The sequence below is a fragment of the Pseudonaja textilis genome, chromosome 14 (assembly GCF_049901715.1).
Source record: "Pseudonaja textilis isolate UNSWEBS1 chromosome 14, rPseTex1.2, whole genome shotgun sequence".
Lineage (NCBI taxonomy): Eukaryota > Metazoa > Chordata > Lepidosauria > Squamata > Elapidae > Pseudonaja > Pseudonaja textilis.
Window position 1 is genome coordinate 3,724,592 of NC_142003.1, and position 23,043 is coordinate 3,747,634.

At 47.3% G+C, this 23,043-nt stretch overlaps 1 protein-coding gene across 1 annotated transcript in view; it reads right to left on the reverse strand.

The window, feature by feature from the left end:
* Positions 1-9,466: 9,466 nt before the first annotated feature.
* RNF216 (ring finger protein 216) overlaps positions 9,467-23,043 on the reverse strand; it is a 57,174-nt gene continuing 43,597 nt past the window's right edge. Inside the window, exons 15-17 of the mRNA XM_087941996.1 lie at positions 19,988-20,210; positions 13,527-13,596; positions 9,467-12,379 (exon numbers count right to left, since the gene is read on the reverse strand). Of these exons, the coding sequence (XP_087798122.1) occupies positions 12,042-12,379; positions 13,527-13,596; positions 19,988-20,210 (631 nt within the window). The 3' untranslated portion in view covers positions 9,467-12,041. The remainder of the gene's footprint in view (positions 12,380-13,526; positions 13,597-19,987; positions 20,211-23,043) is intronic.

Genomic DNA, 23,043 nt, shown 5'->3' on the forward strand with positions numbered 1-23,043 from the left:
GAGTTGTAAGCCACAACAGTGTTGGTGGGTTAATACTAAGCAATAAACAATACCCCAATCAAGGAACTCCTCACTCAATGGGCAGCATCGGGGGTCCACTAAGAACGGTCCCACAAACACTAAACAGAGAAAGCCACTTGAATTATCAACAACGAGCAAACCCCACTCCCTTCTAGCACTGATGATGTTACCTAGTTGGGTCATGAAATGTCTGCAAGAAAACAACCAAGCTCAAGAGAGCACCAAGGAACCCCACATTCCCCAAGAGCTCCAGGACCTCAACCATAAATTTTCAGGGTTTTTTCTCCCAAATTGAACGATGGTGGTGGTGAGGAAAGGGATATCAATGCAATGATTGTTTAGATCTCCCCGTTATCCTAATGTTGCTTTTGAAGTGTTATGCTAGACATCTCCTTAAAAAGGAAATGTGGGTTTCCAAGGAGTTTTGGGGTTTTTTTCTTTTTTTTAATCTGTTTTGTTGGGCAGGAAAACGTTCCTTGCAATTTTCATCCGTCCTTCAGCTCAGGGACTTTAATATTAGGCACTCCAATAAAGATCAGACTGTTTAAAAAGACGCGCAAGGCACTTTACACAAAATATGCTTGTTTTATTGGACAAAGGTCTTTCCTTTTGTCTATTTGCTTTCTTGGGGTCCTCTCTGCACCCATTAGATGTATAAAGATGGTCAGCCAGAGGCGGTTTAGGAAAGACGGAGGCCCTTAAACTGCAGTTCCCGTTGCCGGCAGCAACTTGCAAGCAAAGGTGAGGTTCGAAAAGCAAGGTGCACAAGTAACAAAACCGGTGGAGCAGAATTGAGGTCCTTCCACCATTTCTCTCATTATTTCCATCGCCTAAAAGAACGAGGAGGCCTCTTTTGCTGAAGTATCTCTGCCGTTTCCAGTATTAACTAAATTTCCTGCTAAGCCATAGTAATTAAACCAACGTTAATTAAAAGCTCAAATCTCCTCGGAGATCAGCTTGGCAATTCCCATTTCTTCCTTCACCGCAACAGGGAAATCACTTGGATTTTTTTTAGCTGATGGGTCTGGATTTCCCAGGCTAGCCTCGGCATGGATATTGCTCAAGGGTCGGCCCTCCAAATCCTTAACCAGGTTTGACTTGCATTGCATCGCATTAAACTTGCTTTCTCCCATCCGGCATCTTTTGGATATATTAAAAGAGTCACATGGACAGCGCTCTGAGGAGGCCATGGCGGAATTCACACTTTGGATTAAGCCCTCCAATAACTTGTTAGGATTAAGATTTTGATGGGTTTCTCGCATGGAACCGCTCCAGAGATGGGATTTGGAGAACCAGCAGTGGACATTTTGAGTCGTTCGGAGAACCGGTCAATCCCACGTCTGACTGGCCTCGCCAACCCCATCTCTTCTCTGCCTCCCATGGAGTCCCAGCTGATCGGCTGGCTCTTCCTTGGTTGCCCTGCCCAGGAGAACGGAGCCGGAAAGCAGGTCAGCGGTGGATTTTGCAGATCCTTCCCCTGCCACGCCCACCAAGCCACACTCACAGCTGATCGGCTGGGTCTATTTTGGTTGCCCTGCGCAGGAGAACGGAGCTGGAAAGCAGGTTAGTGGGGTGGGGAGGCAATGGAGATTTTGCAGTATCCTTCCCTGCCACATTGCCCACCAAGCCGCTCCCACAGAACCGGTAGTAAAACAATTTTGAATCCTCCCACCACTGGTTACTGTTGAACCAAGGTTTGTTGACTAAACCAAAGCTGCTGAGCCCCTTGCAATGTGTGAATGTGTTCTCCTGATTCTCCCAGGGCTCCGTTGTCTCATGGACTCAAGGTAAAGAAACCAGCCACGGTGCTTAATGAACCATCTTGGACATATCTCCAGGCTCTCTTTGAGTCCTGACCACGTAGCCCAGAGGTACTGACTACAGGTAGTCCTCGGCGTGCAACAGTTCGTTTAGTGACCGAAGGGACAACAGCACTGGGAAAAGGGATAGCGGCCGTTTTTTCCACACTTATGACCGCTGCATCATGTGGCTGACCTTCGGATGCTTGGCAACTGACTCGCAACTGACGGTCGCAGCGTCCCGGAGTCCTGCGATTCCCCTTTGGCGACCTTCTAACAAAGCCAAGTCAACGGGGCAAGCCAGATTCACTTAGCGACCGGGCTGCTCATTTAAGAACGGCAGTGATTCGCTTAACAGACGCGGTAAGAAATGCCACAAAGTGGCGGGGGGGGAAGTCCCTTTCACCGACGTCTCACTTAACAACGTAAACTTTGGGGCTCCATTGTGGCCGTTGAGGAGCACCCGTAGTTTCACCGAGTTGCTTGCCAGAGGGTTCCATAGGCTTTTTAGTTCCTTCCCAAGGCAAATCGGCCCCCACGGCGGCTTGCAGAGCTGCAGGAGCTGACCCTTAATAAAAGCAGGGCTGCTGACAGATGAGGCCCTCCCGTTGCCATGGCGATGAGGCCTGACCGAGCATCGGGCCTGGAAGATCGAAAATGGGGACTTGCAAACCCCAGAGAGAGAGAGAGACAGAGACAGAGAGAAACAGAGAGAGAAAGAGAGAGACACAGAGACAGAGAACGAGAGTCAGAAAGAGAAAGCAAGAGAGAGACAGAGAGAGAGAGAAAGAGAGAGAGAGAGAGACAGAGACAGAGACAGAGAAAGACACAGAAAGAGAGAAAGAGAAAGAGACAGAAACAGAGAGGAGGGAGGGAGGGAGACAGAGAGAAAGAGAGGGAGACACACACAGAGAGAGACAGAAAAAGAGAGGGAGGGAGAGAAAGAGGGAGGGGGAAGAGAGACACATACACACAGAGAGAAACAGAGAGAGAGAGAGAAAGGGAGAGGGAGGGAGAGAGATTAATTTGCAGCAACCTCCTTGCTACTTCAGACCAATCCCCTGACTGATGCAACAAAGGTGTTGTTGTTGTTGTTGTTGTTGTTGTTGTTTAAAAAAATCAAGTTTAAACTTTCTTCAGATGCTGCAGAGTGACGGGAGTCCCAAACGACCGAAACAAAAGAGAAAGATAAGTGGCGATTGCGATAGTGCAACTTTCCTCCGGGTTTCTCTGTTTCGATTTCCGCAAATCCAGCCAGCGTGGGCAGGGGATTATGGGGACTCAGGTCCAACATATTTGGAAGCCCGAGGAAAACACAATTCAGGAGTCCAATGGCTGGAAACTCACCAAGGACAGAAGCCACCTGGAATTAAGGGAGAAACTTCCTAACGGTGAGGACAATTGACCAGTGGAATAGAAGTTGCCTCCAGAAATCGTGGATGCTCCGTATCGCTGGAGGTTTTTAAGAAGAGACTGGACAGTCACTTGTCTGAGATGGCATAGGTTCCCCTGGTTGAGCAGGAGGCTGGTCTAGAAGACCTCCAAGGCCCCTCCCAGCTCCTATTCTATTCTAAGTCCTCTGAACTTCCAAGGTGCCTCCTGAAGCAGCCATTTCCGGAGACCTTTACAGAAAAGGGTAAAATCTGAAGACGCTTTGGATCAAAGACCAGTTTGCTGCAAGGGGTGGTTAATTTTTAACAAGTTTATTCTTGAATTGGGGTGTGGGGAAGGTTGGGGAGTTTTGTTTTGTGTTTTAAAAAAATCTTCTAAGCCACCTTGAGTCAGTTGCATGAGGTGGGACTGCTATATAAATAATTTTAAAAATAAAATTACACTTCCCTCATTACAAAGGTCTGGGCACGGCTCCAGGGGATGACTCAAGCGAGAAGAAACGGCTATTAAGATTCAAATATTCAGAGTTACCATCGTGAAATTCTCTTCTCTCCCCCCCCTCAGGCCCCCACAAGGCAATTGCCTTGGCTTCCTTCTTAAAGAGCAATTAACAGCATCCTTGAGGTTTTGAACCTTGGCTCAGCCGCTGCCTGCTGACCTTTTCCAATTCTCTCCAGTGTCATTAAAAGCAACGAGGGAAGCAGACAGAGACAGAGAGAGAGAGAGAGAGAGAGGACAATGAATTTTTTTTTAAAAAAACAAGACAGAACGGATGCACGAGGAAACGCTGAGAATTCCCTTTAAAATCAGATTTTAACCTGCCTCCTAAATACACCGCATTTTAAAAAAATCAGATTTTTAATCTCTGCCTTGTGATTACACTGGTTTCCCCCGGCGAAAGAGACCTGTGAAGTTGTTTTAATGATGGCTTTTCAAGAACTGCACACCTTTGGATGGAGGGACTCTGTTCTCTTGCACCAAAACCGCCGCTTCTTGCTCCGTTTGGAAGTCTCGTTAATATAGGGCAGCACGCCGCAAAGAAAGCTTGTCAAAAGCCAGGTTGAGACATGCTTCCAACGGTTTGCTTGCTTTTTGACGATGGCTTGTTTTCTTGGCTGTTTGTCTTGGAAGCAGCAAAAGATGACCAGCCTTGGGTTTAGGCAGGAACCTGCCCAATTCCTGTTTCGTTTCACGGAATCCAGGAGGAAGGGAAGGGAAGGTGAAGAAGAAATGGTAATGAAGGAGACAAGAAGAGAAGAGAGGAGTAGGAGAAGGGAGAGGAGAGGGAGAAGGAAGATGGCGGTGGTGAAGGAGAAGAGAAGGAATGATGGTGAAGGAGGAAGACTACGGGATCCATGGTGCTTTCTGAGCTTGGTTGTTTTCTTGCAGACATTTCATTATCCAACAAGATAACATCATCCATGCTGGAAGGGACTGGAGTTTGTGGAGAAGAGGAGGAGGGGAAGAAGAAATGGGGGTGGAGGAGACAGGAAGAGAAGAGAGAAGGTAGAGGAGAGAGAGAAGGAAGATGGTGGTGGTGAAGAAATGGTGGTGGAAACAGGAAGATAAGAGAGGAGGAGGAAAGGGAGAAGGAAGACGGTGGAGAAGACGAAATAATGATGGAGATGGAGGACTATGGGGTCCTTGGTGCTCTCTGAGCTTGAATGTTTTCTTGCAGACATTTCACGACCCACCTAGGGAACATCATCAGTGTTCCCAAGTGTTCTTGTTTACATGCCCCACAGGCAATCTTTGTGCAATTATCTAGCTGGGTCACGAAAAGTAAACCTCCAAGCTCAGAGAGCACCAAGGACCCCTACAGACCCAATCAAGCATCCGTTACCAAGGAGGGATGGCTGGGGAGGAATTTGTGGGTGGAAGACGCCCACACAGCTGTGGGAGGGAGAGGAGGGGGGGAAAAAAGGGGGAAAAAAAGCATTCGCCGTGGCTAATTTTATGCCGAGGATCAGCTTACCAGATTCCCCAAAGCCGACTGCAACGGGCGGCGCTCAACCAGGCTGGGAAGACAGGTTGACACTTGAGCGCTCTCGCGTTTGAAATGCGAAGCTAATTGTTCAGACATCCTTGTCATTTTTCTACCCGCAGCTGCCCCTTCATTTAAGGGGTGAATTTAACCCCCCCACCCACCCTCAAGCAGGCAGTGTCATCCTCCCCAAACGCCCCTTCCTCTTTATCTCAGATTAGCAGCTGCTCAGACATGGTGAGCACGCAGGACTCCCCCGCCTCCTTCGTCCTTGCAGCGAAGTGATGAAAATCACTACCGGCAGCCCCCATTTAGCAACCGTTCGAAGTTCCGACGGCACTGAACGATGGGACTGGGCATCCTTTTTTTTTTTCATCGCTACGAGCTTCGCAGCGGGCCCCGTGATCTGAATCCAGATGCTGGCCCAAACAGTTCACCCCTTAGGACCGTTGTGGTGCCCCGAAGTTGTGGGATCTCATTTTGCGACCTTCCGTCTAGCCAAGTCAACGGGGAGGCCAGATTCGCTTAAAATTGGTGTTACTCCCTGAACGGCAGTGGTCCACTTAACATCCGTGGCAAGGAAGGTCGTAAAACGGAGGCGAAACCCACTTAACAAACGTCTCGCTTAGTGACAAAAATTTAAGGGTCAATTGTGGTCGTAAGGTGAGGACTACCTGTGTTGTGTACATGAGCATTCGGGACAACTTAATGGCCATAGCCCTTAGACTTATATACAGCTTCATGGTGCTTTACAGCTGTTTGCAGAGTCAGCCCCTTGTCCCCAATAATCTGGGTCCTCATTTTACCCACCATGGAAGGACAGAAGGCTGAGTCAACCTGCAGCCGGTCAGGATCGAACTCCTGGCAGTGGGAATGCAGAGTTAGCCTGCAACACTGCTGTCAACTCACAAATATTTCTCTGGTCTTTTAGAGTCGCCAGCAGAAAGGGAATAGGGGGAGTAGTACATTCCTTAAATGCTTCATAGATAATTTCTAGGAGACCGAAGCTTCTGGCACGCAAGATTATTACTGGAGAGCATGACTGATGACTCTTGGCTATGGATGCGTCCCATTGGAGAATAGACATCCAGGGAGTGGGGGAAGACCAGGGTCAAGGCAGGGGGAAATGAATCATGTGTCTCAGAGTCGGCTGCACCCAGGTAGCACCTAGTTCACTCCTAATAAATCTTCTTTGAACCCTGAGAGATGTGGCTAGAGACTCATGATTTAAATGGGGTGGATGCCGGAGCCCTGACAACCGCATTGTAACAACTGCATCATTATGGATTTCTTGCTTGCTTCCTTTGCAAGCTGTAGCAGACTTGTATACCGCTTTCCAGCCCTCTCTAAGCGGTTCACAGAGCCAGCCTATTGCCTCCAACAATCTGGGTCCTCGTTTTACCCACCTTGGAAGGACGGAAGGCTGAGTCGACCTTAAGCCGGTCAGGATCGAACTGCTGAATTAGCCTGCAATACTGCATTCTCACCACTGCGCTACCACGGCGCTTAAAACAAAAAGTTTTAACTTGTTTTTTTTGGGTGATAAGATTTCCGCCGTTTTTCACCCAGGGCAAGGCAACTGTTTTTGAACTGCAGGAATTTGAAGATTTGCAGATGAGGGCAACCGAGCGATCCGGCATGGCCGTGGGCCACGTCCTTCGGGATGGATCCTCCGTAGGAAGGAAACCAGGAGACGTTAAAAAAAAAACCAAAAAAAAAACAAACCAGGGAGCACAAATTTTTCTTTTAATTACAAAAAAAAAAAAAAAATTGAAATTACAATATAATACAGAAACTTTTTACACGCGGATTAGAGTGGTTTCCTACCAGAAGGTAAAGAAAAATATCTTTTTTTTTTTTTCCCCTCTCTCCTGGTTTTGGGTCTTTTTTCTTTTCTTTTTTTTTTCTTTTTAGTTTTCAGCTATATTATACAAAGTTGTAGAACATGCAACACTCCCCTTGATGGGGCTTTGCTCCTTTAAATTAATTTCTCTCTCTCTTTTTGCTAAGTGCAAATTGCTAAGTTTCTCTCTCCACCTTTTAAGGCAAGTTAAATGCAACACTGCAAAATTGATAATAGAAAGTACCTATTAAAATGTCAAAGGGAGGGGGAGGAGAGGAATCCATACACTTCTTGTCTACCCGTAAAGAGATGAATGCTTTTGAAGATATATATATATATATATAAAGAAGCTACCAATAAAAAACATACACCCCCAAAATGGAATTTCATAAAAATTCCACTCTCCATCCAATTAATTTTCCACTTGTAGGCATGTCCGTTTAAAAGATTCGGGGAAGTTCGGATTAAAAAGAGGAAAACAGGAAAACAGACCGACCAACCAACCAACCAACATGGCTTTGTAAAAAGCGAAGAGGAGAAAGTCCCTGGCTGGCCCACAGCCTCATCTACCACTGGGGTCCCCAAACTTGGCAGCTTTTAAGACTTGAGGACTTCCAACTCCTGGGAGTTGAAGTCCACAAGTCTTAAAGTGGCCAACTTTGGAGACCTCTGATCTACCCTATTGCTGGAACCCTGATCCAGAAAGGGAAAAAAAGAAAAAATAGAAGGCCTGAGGGCTGGTTGGGTTTGTAATCTCTTTGCCAACCCCTTGGTAGGATCCAGTCTCCTTCAGAAGGGACAACTGAAGACCAGGGGTGGCTTTTAAGACTGCAGGCGGTTTCCCCGTTTTATTTGCAGAAGCTCTGCGGGCATGGTGGCAAAACCGTCTTCCCATCTTCCAAGTTTTAAAGAGTCAGGGATATTTATTTATTTTTAAAAAGATGGGTTTGGTACGACATTACCTGTTACAGATCAGGACAATCAATCAATCAATCATCTCAGTGGGAATTGATTAAAACTGGAGGATTCTTGAGACTGCATGTTTTGGGAAGTCCTTTCCTTCTGAGAAGCTTGTAGGTAATTTTGGAAAAAGCAAAGAGCCAACGGAAGTCAGATGTCTTTGTCAACAAATACCTTTCTTGATGCTTTGGGCTTCTTCCAACCCATAGTTTCTTCCTCAAATGAACTGGGAGACAACCTTCAAAAGTCCAAGACTGTCTTTCCTAAACCATGAGTGGTCTAGCTGAAGTTCTCCAGAAGATGCTGAAATGTAAGGTGAACATGGCTAGTGATGAGAAGAGTCTGGGCTTCTGTTCTATCCCACAAGCAGAGAAAATGGAAATTACTAGTTAAATCAAGGGGCTCCAACTTTTAAGACCTGTGGACTTCCAATTCCTAGAATTTCACTTCTATAAGGATCTTGGCTGGCTGGAGAATTCTGGGAGTTGGAAGTCCACAGGTTTTGACGTAGCCAAGGTTGGACACCTCTTGAGTTAAATGATAAAAGAATTCTCCCCCACCTGTTATGGGCAACCTTGTTCCAACTCCTCGTTCAAGATTCTTACAGAAATGATATCGAAGAGGCAGGTTGGATTTTCTACAACCAGGAGTAAATAAATTCAACCTTTACCCAACAGAAAAAGCTGAGCTAATATTTTGGAACTCAAAGCACAGGAAAGAAGAGGAAGAAGGGAATTTCTGCATCAGCAGATGAATGACGTACGAGAAGAATGAAGGATATTAAGTCCTTTTCACTTTAAAATTAGCCCAAATAGCCAAAACCTATCCAGAATGATTTTTTTTTTAAAAAGCTTTAAGATGCAAAAGAACTCAATTTCCTAGGAATGAGGATTCGTTCTAAACTCAAGTACTTCTAGGAGAAACAGGTCCCTTTTGGGTTTTAAGCAGTAGCTAAATTTTACATTTATAAAGAGAGATGCACTGACAAGTCAACAATTGCTACCTCCAAGAAGCCAACAGTTTAAGGTTAAGGTGCAGATTTAAAAACCTGAATAAGATCCATGTAGCAGTTATCAGATCAGCTTGGACTTAACGTGGTTCGTGGGCTTGGTTTTAGTGGCCGAGCGACAGCAAAGGAAAGACACGATTTTGAATTTACGTGGCACTAAGACAGAGCCGGAATGGCAACGTGCGGAATGGAAGACAACAGGAAACTTTGGGGTGGAAAAACGTCAAGAAAATATGGCTCCTATTGGATTAAATTCCCAGCCAGTCCCAACACCGAGATATATTTTGAACGTGGAATGCATCCCATTCTTTCACCAAGGGTCCAAAATTTGCCAGGGGGGAACATTGTGCTATCAATCAGTCGGATCAATCCTTATCGGTTGGGCATTATGTGGGCTAGGTAGATCTACATACACGCTGGCTTGTGCGAGAGCCGCCTGCCCCGGAAGCGAACAGCTGTTCAAAAGCATCACCGGTTTTATTTCAGAATCATTTGAAAGAAAAGCCTCGCGGTAAAGAATCGGGAGTTGCGTGATCACGTCGTCCAGGAGGAAAGGGGAAAATGTCAACTGGGGGAGGGATAAAAAAGCAAGCATAAATCCTGGTTTGTTAATATTATGTAAAGGAAACCAGTAGCTAGAATCGGGGAGGAAACTCTTGGGAAGCAGCCCTTTCCTGGCAGTTCTGATTCCTTTCCGCGTTTAACGGAGGGAGGGAAGAAACCACCATATTCGCAGGCCTCGGGCCTCTTTGCTATGCCCAAAGGATCCGGTCAATATCTAGTTCTTCTCATAGAGGAAATTTAAAGGGGAAAAAAAAAATGAAGGAGGGAGGGAGCGATTTGGGAGACAAACAAAGCTAGTCCATGTTCAAAAAACTATCACTTGTATTCTATTGCTTTGAGCTGAGCCAAGGCCCCAGAGGAAACCGTGGGGGAAGGTTGGATTTATGTTTAGAAGACGACAGCCATTTTCTGCAACGTTTCCCCCGCAACCTGGCGTCTACCAAGATGCAAGAGGCTCTCAGATTCCAGACTTCTGACCCAGAGAGACCCTCGCTGGCCAACTCTTTGGAAGAAAGGTCATCAACCTGATGTGCTTGGCTGTTGGGTTTGGGAAGAGAAGCTGCTTCTGAAGACGCCACCCGTTCTTCCTTCCTGAAATCACGAGGACCAGCCGTGGCGCTCGCTTCCTTCTCCTCCAAGCTCTGGCGGGGCTGGCTGATCACGCAGGGACTTTCTGGCGTGTTTGGGAGGTCACAACTCTTCCAAGGAGGGTATTGAAGCTACAGAGGACCGAAGGGGGTACAGGTGTGCAAAAGAGTAGAAGGGGATGTCTGGGAGAAGTGGAAGATTTGGAGAACGGGTTCCATCCGTCCATCCAAACGATCTAAACCGCTGTTTCTCAACCTTAATGGGGTGGGTGGGCTCCAACTCCCAGAGCTGGCTGGGAATTCTGGGCTTGAAGATGGGTGGGTTTCGACTCCCACAGTTGGCTGAGGAACTCGGGGAGTTGAAGCCTTAACTCCTCTTAACGCCACTCAGGTTGAAAAACACTGATCTAAAGCCAGCTCTTCAAATAAACCTCGGCTGAACAACTCAAGCCCTAAATGGATCTCACTTCCTGGTGACCTCTTCACACCTGGGCTTCAACAGCTGGAGGATGCATAAGGGAGCTTAGAGCCAGATGCTTCCACAGGTAAGGAGGGAGGGAAGGGAGGGGGGGTCCAGGGTGCATTGGGGCAGTTCTCCCAGCGGTGGGAGCAACCTGACCGTTCACCCCAACGCCAGAGAAACGCGGAGGGGGCCCAAACCCAATTGCACACCTGTCTCTCCCCGGAACCCCAATACTTTTGACCTCTTTGTAGGCCAGCCAGATCGCCATCGCTTCACTCCACGCAACGGCAGAGGAAAAACCTCCATGGGATCCATAATGCTTTGGCGCCAATGGCCGAATCAGGGTTCCAGCTCCAGACCCAAGATCCTGAAAAGCGGCAGCCGGCCAGGGGCGATGGCCGCCCCACCGATTTCCAAGACCGATCTGGTTTGTGACTTTCCAAGCCGCCCCACCCAGCTGTCCTCAGGGCGTGTCAAATTTCCAAGGGCCTCTCCAAGATGGCTTTTAGGACCCACCCACCCCCGAGCCCCTTCTTATAAAGGGCACCCGTTACCCTGCTTTTCCTAGCGGAAGAGGGAAGCCCTGGAAGATTCAAGCCAGGGGTCCCCAAACTTGGCCACTTTTAAGACTTGTGAACCTCAACTTCAAGTCTTAAGTCGACGTCCACAAGTCTTAAAAGTTGCCAAGTTTGGGGACCTCTGATCTAAGCCAAGAAAACTCCACCATGGCTGGTTTTCTTGGGAATGAAGTGATGCCACCTGAGCAGTTGAAATACTCCCGCGTTCCTCTACCAATCCTCTACCGCTGCTCGGGTGGAGATACTGGGAGGTCTTGCAGCTGTGGAAGGAGTTGACCCAGAACACGTGTGGGCAATGCTGTCGCCCCTCTTCTCAGAGCACCCGGAGAGAAATCAACAGTGCCGGGACAAACCCTTATTGCAGGGGGTCTCCAAACTTGACCGCTTTTAAGACTCGTGGATTTCAACTCCCGGAATTCCTCCTCCGGCTACGTCAGCTCAGGAATTCTAGGAGTTGAAGCCCGCAAGTCGTCAACTCGCCAAGTCGGAAGGCCCTTGAGCTAGAGAGTTACGCCGCAGGAGACGGGGGCGGAACCTAGCCAGCGTGTCTTCTTCAGGCCTCCTCTAGTTCGGGGGCCGAAGCCCACAAGTCTTAAATTGGGCCAAGTTGGAAGACCCTTGCCTTATTGCAAACGTGGGATCCCCTGCACCTCGCGGAGGGCAGGGAAACGCACCTCTGGAGTGGGGAGACCCGTTGACGGGGAGGGGCCGAGGGAACCAGAGCGAAGATGGCCGTCGTCGTAGTTTTGTGGAGTGAGGGGTGGGGAGCCTCGACAACCAGTGTGTGGACTTTCCCTGCAGCAAGTTCCGGAAGGAACGGCGCCTCCTCCCAACTATTGGGTCAGAACCGATGGCGAGGCTGAGGCCCAAAGTGCATAGGCAGGTTGTGCTCCAACGGCAGGTTCATTTGGGGGAAGTCGTAGTTCACTCTCATGTTGGGCAGCGGGGGCACGTAAGGGGCCGGGATGGGGCCCAGGTTGATGGGGCCGAGGTTGTTGTAGAGGGGGTGCACCGGGGGAGGGGGAAAGGGGGTGGCCGAAAGGGTAGGGGCGCATCTGGTGGTGGTGGTGGTGGTGGTGGTGGTGGAGGTTCTGGGAACCGGCCTGGGGATGGCTTCAATCCGCGGGATCTTCTCGGCGGGTTTTTCTGCCGGAGGGCCGATCCGCTTAAAAGTGTTTTCTGCAAAACAAACACACACACACACACGCACATAAAAAAGAATTATGGGAGCCCTGGTTTGAATGGGGGTTCCTACTAGAGGATGAAGCAAGCAGGTCATCTGGACTGACCACGTCTGTATTTCTATAATGACATACATGGACTAGCCCTGATGATGTTACCTAGTTGGGTCATGAAATGTCTGCAAGAATCCAACCAAGCTCAGAGAGCAACAAGGACCCCACAGTCCTCCTCCTCCTCCTCTCCACAAACTCCACCTCCTTCTAGCACTGATGATGCTACCTAGTTGGGTCATGAAATGTCTGCAAGAAACCACCAAGCTCAGAGAGCACCAAGGACCCCACAGTCCTCCTCCTCCTCCTCTCCACAAACTCCACCTCCTTCTAGCACTGATGATGCTACCTAGTTGGGTCATGAAATGTCTGCAAGAAACCACCAAGCTCAGAGAGCACCAAGGACCCCACAGTCCTCCTCCTCCTCCTCCTCTCCACAAACTCCACCTCCTTCTAGCACTGATGGTGTTACCTAGTTGGGTCATGAAATGTCTGCAAGAAACCACCAAGCTCAGAGAGCACCAAGGACCCCACAGTCCTCCTCCTCCTCCTCCTCTCCACAAACTCCACCTCCTTCTAGCACTGATGGTGTTACCTAGTTGGGTCATGAAATGTCTGCAAGAAACCACCAAGCTCAGAGAGCACCAAGGACCCCACAGTCTTCCTTCTCCTCCATCATCATTCCTTCTTTTCTCTTCCTCCTCCATCTTCCTTCTCCCTCTCCTCTCCCTTCTCCTCTTACTCCTTTCTTCCCTTCTCCTTGTCCATCATCATTTCTTCACCTTCTCCTCCACCATCTTCCCTCTCCTCTCCCTTCTCCTCTCCTCTCCTCCTCCTCCTCCATTTCTTCACCTTCTCCTTCCCTTCCCTTCCTCCTCTTCTCCACAAACCCCACTCCCTTCCAGCACTGATGATGTTACCTTGTTGGGTCATGAAATGTCTGCGATAAAACCACCCAGCTCAGAGAGCCCCCAGGGTCCCCTCATTTCAACCCTGAGCTCTATTATTCTCCTTTATTGGTCAAGGGAAACGTCCCCCGCTTGACGCAGCTTTGCCGTTCTTATCCATCCTACCCACGCGAAGTTTAAACCAACCTCCGTTCTTTCTCTTTTGTTCTTCTTCCGCTTCCTTCTGAATTTCGTGGATGATCTTCTCATCCTCCTCCTGTAAGGGACAGGGAGATCCAGAACGGTCACGGGAGCTACCCATAAAATACGCTTACATTTATACAGGTCTTATGAAAAGGAAAATCGATTATGAGGCCGAACGAAGGCGCCTCCCAGCTTCTGCACACAGAAAAACCTTAATTTATTTTGCACACATGGATCTGGGACCTTTGGCTGCTGTTTGGTCTCAGCAGATCATCCCTGACTCCAGGACTGCAAATACTTCACAGCTACCCCTTGCGTCTCTGGTTCCTGAAATTTCACCCCACAACACTTGAAAGCGTGCCTGGAGGTCTTCTCCCGAGGCGTAACTGTCAGGAGCACTTGTGAGCAATCTCCATTCTTCTTCTTGTCGGATTTAACAGATTAACAGAGATGGAAGGGACCTGGTAGGTCATCTAGTCCAACCCCCACCCCACCCCACCCAAGCAGGAGACCCTACACCATTTCTAACAAATGGCAGTCCAATCTCTTCTTGAAAGACTCCAGGGATGAAACTCCCACAACTTTCGAGGGCAACTTCTGTTCCATGGGTTGAGTGTTCTTACTGTCAGAAAGTTTCTCCTTATTTCCAGGTTGAATCTCTCCTTGTTCAGTTTCCATCCATTATTCCTTCTCTGGCCTTTGGGTGCTTTGAAGAATAGCTTGACCCTTTCCTCCTCTCTGTGGCAGCCCCTCAAATATTGGAAGGCTGCTATCTGTCTCCCCTGGTCTTTCTCTTCCCTAGACTAGCCATGCTCAGTTCCTGCCACCGTTCATCGTAGGTTTTAGTCTCCAGTCCCCTAAATCATCCTGGTTGCTCTTCTCTGCTCTCTTTCCAGAGCCTCAACCTCTTTTGGTGACCAAAACTGGACGCAGTATTCTAGGCGTGGTCTTACTAAGGCTTTACAGAGTGATCTTAGTACCTTGTCCAGAGTGGAATGGACAAATTCTACCTCCTGGCTCTCTCTGTTCTGCCACTCATCAATTCCACTTTCTTCACTTTGCCATTCCTTCCCTGAAAGTCAATAAATCGAAATAACAACAAGGGACAACGTATTCCAAATGTAGAATAAATGGACTGCTAACATGAGAAGAGCGCTCAGGGTGAAGAAACTGATGTAAGCTGCAGAACTAGTTGGAAACAAATGGCCACCTCGTTTTTTTTTAAAAAAAATCAAAAATAAAAAAAAATCCATGGACATCTTGTTTTCATTTCTTCGCTTTTTAATGTCTTCCTGTATTTTCCCTTCCCTGTAATGTGGAAAATCCTCTGGATTTGGAGAAGCCCCTAGGAAACATGCGGTCTCGGATGAACATGCACGCACATGCACGCACATTTCATAAAAATACGTCTGGAAATTTCGCCAAAGCTCTTTTCCTTCCACCACACTGCCCCCTTTTTAATGTTTGATGGGAACCAATTAGCATTTTGGCAGGGCGATGTTGTGTGTGTCTGTGTGAGATTCAGTCCAACCAAAGCTGGTCCCTGGATTCACTAAGTCACTCGTTTATATTTTCACGGATCTTCCAAGCTGGTCAACCAGGCCAGGAGGAACAACTCTTGGAGGTCTGGAAAAGCCCCCGCTTGTCGTTCCCACAATGGAGATCACAACGTAAAGAGCCTGCAACTCGCACAATCTGGGCATGGGAATCATTTGCGGGCCATAAACCAAGGATCATATTGTCTCCAGAGTTCCCCATGTGGAAAATGTGAAGGCTGTGTGCTGTGGTAATAGGTCCCCCTATTGAAACCTATTTCTCTAAACACGCCACTTGTGTTAAGTGTCCACACATAGAAATACATGCAGGGGGTATTTGAATTACAGCAATTCACTTAAAGAGTTACAACGGCACTGGCAAAAAGGATTTAGGACCCTGTCAGGGCCCCAGACCCCTGGTCATGGGGGCCAAACCCATGATGAGGTACAGCGAATTCTCGATTCGAGGTAGCACAGGAGACAACTCCAATATTTAATCAAGTTTAATAAGATGCCCTTATCAGAGGCATCTTGGGTAAAGAGTAGGAACGTTCAAGCCGATCGCCTTGTGGCAAGGTTGCATGCAGAAAACCCAACCAAGTCGGGGTGTGTGTTTCGCAACCCTAAGTCCTATACCTGCAATAAATCTGTTTTCTTTTCGTGTTGTACAGGTCACCTTTAAGAAGTGAGGGGAGCCGAATGTCAACTCCTAAAATATTTCTATGGTCTTTTGAGAGTTGCCAAAGAAAGGGAGGGGAAATGGGTTTTGAAAGAGTAGTGCAGCAGCTTGGAAATCGAAAGCGCATTCCATAAATAGTTTTTCAGAGATAGTAACTAGGTGACTGAAGTTTCTGCCGTGCAAAATTCTAACTGGAGAGCATGACGGATGACTCTGGGCTATGGATGTGTCCCATTGGAGAATATGAATTACGATACACCCAGGGGGTGGGGGAAAATCCAGGGTCAAGGGTGACAGTGAATGATGTGTCCCAGAGCCGGCTACACCCGGCAGTGCCGACATGTTAGCTCCCAATAAATCCTTTTAAAGTTTTTGAAGTTTGGCTCGAGACTCATTATTTAAATGGAGCTCACTGCCGGAATCCTGACAGACCATTTTTCACACTTATGACCGCTGCAGCACCCCCAGGGTCACGTGATCAAAATTCAGATGCTTGGAAACTGACTCGTACTTATGACGGTTGCAGTGTCCTAGGGATACATAGAGTCTCCTTTTGCAACTTTTTGTCAAGGGAAGCCAGATTCAGTTCACAACCTTGTTGCCGACCTAATATCTGCAGTGATTCATTCAGCGCCCGTGGCAAGAAAGGTCATAAAATGGGGCAAAACTCACTTCAGAGCCCGTCTCACTTAGCAACAGGAATTTTGGGCTCAAAACTGTGGCCCTTAAGGCCTGTCTGTGTATATCGAGGTGGCGTTGTTACCTTCCTCTGTTCATCGAGACAGGCTAATATTGACGCCTGTCTGAATTTGGTCCTAATACAGGTAATCCTCCACTTACGACCAAAACCGAGCCGTGGCTGGTGAGCTACTTTCTTGGCATGCAACAGCGATGATGTGAATGCTTTCAAGGTTGCGCTTTGAAATGCTTCTGGGATGTCTGAGGAGAGGAGAATGCGAAGCACATGTGCACATACTGTATGTGGCTGAACGATGGGCTGGCGTTTTATACGGGACGATGTTAAAAAAGGAAGATTTGTAGCTATCAGCTGTACAGCAACGCCGCAGGAATCCCTTCCAAAATTCCTCTCTCCAGAACGGGTGGCTGAGATAAAAAGTCTCTCTTCTTCTCCTCCTCAGTCTCCCTTCCTCTCTCTCTCTCTCTCTCTCTCTCTCTCGCTCTCTTTCTCCTCCTCCTCCTCCTCTTCCTCCTCTTCTTCTTCTTCTTCCTCCTCCTCCTCCTCCTCTTCCTCCTCCTCGACGTAGTAAATGCAGCCACATCCGAGCCCAAACTTTCTGCGGCTAAGTGAAACATTGGTTAAGGGAGCTTTGCTCCATTCTACCACCTTTCTTGCCACCGTTGTTAAGTGATTCACTGCAGTTATTAAATTGGCAAGCATGGTAGTTAAGTGAATCTAGCTTCCCCATGGACTTTGGTCGCCAAAGGGGAATTACTGACCTTGGGACACTGCAACCGTCATATATAGGAGTCAGTTGCCAAGCGTCCGAATTCGGATCATGCGACCATGTTGCAACGATCGTTAAGTGTGAAAAGCGGGTCATAAAGTCACTTTCTTCGGTGCCATTGTAACTTTGAATTAAATGAACTGTCGTCGTGTCAAGGACTTCCTGCAGAAGAAGAAATCAGATATGCAAATAAAACAACTTTACAGAGTGTTCCTCCTCCGGAATAACAGAGTGCAACTGTTTGAAAGATTTTGCATAATTTTTTATGGCATTATCAGTCACCAGTGTGCGTGTGTGTGTGTGTATGCGTGTGTGGAGTTATGCAGAGCACTGAAATGTTGTGTTCGCATTGCTGTCTGGGAAAACTGGGAAATAAAAAGCAGAACACGGCACAGACGTGATCCATAGTGGAAATTGCCTTTAAACCCAGGAAGAGTTGCTCTGAAAATGATGGACGTGTCTGGCTAGCAGGCTACACTATTTTTTTTTTCTTAAAGAAATTTTTACTGAAAGATGTTAAGTATAATAAAAAAAAAACATACATTCAAAGGAAAAATGTTTTGTTTTTGCTGTGTTCTGAGTTGCTTTTTTTTTTAATAAAAAAAATACTTTTATTGAACAATTTTCCTCATTTTGTAACACCATTTTCATTTTATTTATTTTTTTGCAACACTTCTGGGTTGCTTTTTTGAAGGGATAGGTAAGATTAAAAAAAAGAAACGGCACTCTCTATTTTGGGGATCTTTCAGTGCTGGCTATTGGTAAAATAATAATAATAATAATAATAATAATAATAATAATAATAATAATAATGAAGGAAGGAGGAGGAGGAGGAGGAGGAGGAGGAGGAGGAGGAGGAGGAGGAGGAGGAGGAGAAGAAGAAGAAAAGAAGAAGAAGAAGAAGAAGAAGAAGAAGAAGAAGAAGAAGAAGAAGAAGAAGAAGAAGAAGAAGAAGAAGAAGAAGAAGAAGAAGAAGAAGAAGAAGAAGAAGAAGAAGAAGAAGAAGAAGAAGAAGAAGAAGAAGAAGAAGAAGAAGAAGAAGAAGAAGAAGAAGAAGAAGAAGAAGAAGAAGAAGAAGAAGAAGAAGAAGAAGAAGAAGAAGAAGAAGAAGAAGAAGAAGAAGAAGAAGAAGAAGAAGAAGAAGGGCTGCTCACCACCCCCAGGGGCTTCAGGTTTGCTGACCTGTGGCTCAGAAGTGTAAGTCACCTGGCCAACCATGCCTGGGTGCAAAAAAAAATACAGGGGGAAGAAAAAAACTGCAAAAAGAAGAGTTACAAAGCAAAGCCCCCAGTCAAACTGCATCGCCAAAGCTTCCCCAACAGACATTATTCCTTTCCAACTCAACGAAATGAAAATCCTTTTGCAAGATACATTTGCAGCCTTTGTATCCAGCCAGAATAACTGGCTAATTATTTCAGGGTGGGTGGAGGGGTTTGTTTAAAAGGGGTCCATAGGAGCTGGTTCCTCCATCTGTAATCCGATACACAGACATATATAGATCTCTTTCCCTTCCCCCCCCCACCCATTCCCCCCTCCTCTTCCTCTATGTGTGGGCACAGCTGTTCCCAATAAGCTCAAAATGCTTTCACGATGTATGGATGTTCGGAGGGAGGAGGAGAACAAGGACTTTAAAAAAAAGAAAATAAGATCATTCCCATATTAAACCGGGGAATGTCTCACGAGCAACAAGGAAATGGTGACGGAGCCAAGCCGGGCCTCTCCGAGAAAGTGGAAAAGTGGAAGGCAGAGAGACAGAGTCGAAATGGGACACCAGCAGGGCAGAGCGTGCACAGAATACAGAATAAAAGAGCTGGAAGGGACTTTGAAGGTCTTCTAGTCCAACCCTCTGCTGGGTTGCTTTTTGAAGGGATAGCAATAACACTTAAGACTTATATACCGCTTCACGGTGCTTTCCAGCCCTCTCTAAGTGGTTTATAGAGTCAGCCTCTTTGCTCCCAACAATCTGGGTCCTCATTTTACCGACCTCAGAAGGATGGAAGGTTGAGTCAATCAATCTTGATTGAACTCCTGGCAGTGGGCAGAGTTAGCCTGAAACACTGCATTCTAACCACTCCACCACTATACCTTCCTTCCTAAGCAATAGCAGACTTATATACCGCTTCATGGTGCTTTCCAGCCCTCTCTAAGGGGTTAACAGAGTCAGCCTCTTTGTCTCCTAACAATCTAGGTCCTCATTTTACCCACCTCGGAAGGACGGAAGGCTGAGTCAACCTTGAACCGGTCAGGATCGAACTCCTGACAGTAGGCAGAGTTAGCCTGCAATAATGTATTCTAACCACTGCACCACAATACCTTCCTTCCTTCCTTCCTTCCATGGTGCACAGTGGTTAGAATGCAGTACTGCAGCCTACTTCTCCTTCCCAAACAATAGCAGACTTATATACCGCTTCACGGTGCTTTCCAGCCCTCTTTAAGCGCTTGACAGAGTCGGCCTCTTTCCCCCAACAATCTGGCTCCTCATTTTACCCACCTCCAGAAGGAGGGAAGGCTGAGTCGACCTGGAGCCTGGTGGGATTTGAATTGCCAAATTGCAGGCAGCCAGCAGCCAGCAGAAGTAGCCCGCAGGACTGCAACTCTGACCGCTTGGTAGCTCAATCAACACAGACAGAGAGGTCCCAAGTCGGAGGACGACACCGCCACCACTCGTGAAGGGCGCTAAGGAATGGGATTTTTAACCGTGGTTGGACCGTGGGTGTGGCCCATCCCTCTTGAGATTGTGGGGAGGACCTTGGGAAGAAATCCAGGGGCGTCCCAGACACTCACCGTGGGGTCCGTCCAAAGGGAACACTTCGCGCAGTCTTGGCACGGGGCTCCCGGGGAACGAGGGTGCTGGCAGAAGTGGTCGTAGCCATTAATGGCCGCTCGGCAGAGGTAGCACATCTGGGCCCCGCAACGACATGACATGCGGTTGCAGCCTTCTGATTTGATCAAGCCGGTGGCGCATTTGTGGCACTTCCTGATGCAGGCTGCTGTCATCTTCTCTTCTCTGGAAGGCAATGGGAGAAGGGTCAGGCGGGGAGGATGGTGTCAGGGCTCCGACAATCCGCCCCCATTTAAATCATGAGTCTCTAGCTGGATTTCCAGACCTTAAAGAAGATCAATTAGGAGTAAACATGCCGGTGCTACCTGGGTGTAGCCAACACTGAGGCAACATCATTCATTGTCATCCCTTGACCCTGGTTTTCCACCCACCCCTCTGGGTGTATCGCAATTCATATTCTCCAATGGGACACCGCCATAGCCCAGAGTCGTCAATCATACGCCCCAGTTAGAATTTTGCACGGCAGAAACTTCGGTCGCCTAGAAACTATCTTTGAAAAACATTTATGGAATGTGCTTTCGATTTGCAAACTGCTGCATTGCTCCCCCCCACCTCCCTTTTTGCTGGCAACTCTAAAAAGACCATAGTGGGATTACCTGAAAGTAGGGGGAATACAGTGATTTGGGTAGTAACTGATTTGTTTTCCAAACAGGTACATTTCATACCTTGTCCGAAAATCCCATCTGCAAAAACGTTGGCTAAACTGTTTAGTTTACGTATCTACAATTTTGCTTTGTTCTACGCTGGGGTTGTTTTTTTGTGTTTTTTAAAGGGTGCCTTTTATCTAACCTTACTTACAGCAGCTGCCTAGAGCGATGTCTCTGAGGTGGGTGGCCATATTGTTGCTTTAGACAAACAGCCAAATAAAGAATCGAAGGAGACGAAAAACCAATTAAGTCTAAACATTCATCACCCATCCACGTTCTGCATCTGCAGGTTTTAAAGACGGTCTCCCGGAGAACCAGCCGCACAGCGAAACTTTCGGGTGGAAACAATGGAAGGTCTGAGGAACCAGTGGCAGGAGGATGGTGACTTCTGGCAGAGAGAGAATGCAAAGCCGCGGGGGCGAAAAGGAGGCCGGGGGAAGTGAACCCCACCCCTCAATAGTTTTCAACCGAGCGTAGCTGCTTGTTGCTTAGTTACCGGGATGCTGCCAAAGAAATTGGGCCTACTAAGGTCTGTAAAGCCATGTTTAGAGTAGCAGTAGCACTTACACTTATATACCGCTTTACAGCCCTCTCTAAGCAGTTTACAAATGTTAGCCTCTTGCCCCCAACAACCTGGGTCCTCGTTTTACTGGCCTCGGAAGGATGGAAGACTGAGTCCACCTTGAATCGGTGAGGATTGAACTGCTGGCAGTGGGCAGAGTCAGCCTGCAATGCTGCTTTCTAACCACTGGGCCACCGCAGATAAATGATAAATAGATAGCAATAGCCCTTAGACTTGTACACCGCTTCATGGTGCTTTCCAGCCCTCTCTAAGCGGTTTACAGAGTCAGCCTCTTGCCCCCAACCAACCTAGGTCCTCGTTTTACCAGCGTCAGAAGGATGGATTTGCAGACCTTTGATGCAGATGTCGGGTGGGTTTCTCTAAATCCTTCCTTGCAGCTCCCACTTTTTGAGATAAGACCAGATCAGGAAGCAGAGCCCACATGAAAAACTCGAGGTTTACTTTACTGTTATGTGGAAGACTAACGCCATCTCGAAAGCTTCTCCTTCCCCCACTCTCACGCCAAAGAGACACCAGGCAGTACAATCTTGAGTTTCTTTCTCACCCTTTCCTGTTTTTCCCCAGCTAAGCTGGTGTTTTTGTAACAACCACCTCTGAGTTGTCCCTAAGCCCACCTTCCCCCCTCTTCTACGCTAGCCAGCTGTTAAAAACCATCAACACAATTTCCCATAGTTGGAAGTGGCAGATAGACAAAAGCTAACATCTGAGCCTTAAAATACTTTAAAAATAAAAAATTCCCCACCCACTAAACTCAGGAAACGGTGAAACATCCTGTCTTAAGTTCAGGTGCAAGAAATGGCCTCGTCCCTTTGTATGAAAACACCAGGCTTCTTTCTCTAAAGCTAGCAAGTGGCTCATTTCTGCACTAAGCCAGTTTGTTCCGATCACAGTTTATGAAAAACAGCCACGTTGGTTGGGTTATACTGTCATGATATGCCCTAGAGGTGTTAAAAGGGCCACTGTGCAATCCTCTCTTTGCAAAACGATGATTAGCAGTCCTGGCTTGCAAAGGTAAATGGGAAAAAGAGGCTATACCCCGACCCTCACTTAGGAAACGTATAAGCAGGGGTCCCTCTCAGTGACCAGGAAACGTCATCAGGAAATGATCTTTAACAAGACAACATGCAAATTTCTAGCCTCAGATGGTTGTTTCCATCGGTAATCAACGGTGATGTCTCCCTGACCTTATAGAGAGCAGAAAGAAGGAAAAATAGTGTCATTCTATTTAGCAGAATGGAAAAAACAAATGAAAGGTTTGCATATGGCGCAAAGGAGACAGCAGGGCCTCTGCAAAATAGGGAAGATAACGTAAATTACCCACAATGCATTCAGAACCACCATTCTAGAATAATTTTGGGGTCTCCTAGCTCAACTTTGCCAAAACTTCCAATTCTTCTCTGCAGTAGCCCAACTGCCCGTCACCAGACCCCATTTAGAATAGGATAGATTTCTTTATTGGCCAAGTGTGATTGGACACACAAGGAATTTGTCTCCAGTTGCATAAGCTCTCGGTGCACATGCAAACAGCGAAGTGGTAAGTCATAGATCACCAATCGTTAGATACAAACAACAAGCGATAAATCACAAGATGCCAATAGGAGAAGATAGTAGGAAAGATAATAGAAAATATGAGGGTAATAGCAATGCAACTTACTATGTGGTTGTACTTATAGGTAGAAGTATGTACTATGTACTACTTGTATGGTAGTATGCACTATGGCTGTCTTTATATGTAGTAGAATGTACTAAGTATGTAGTACATTCTACT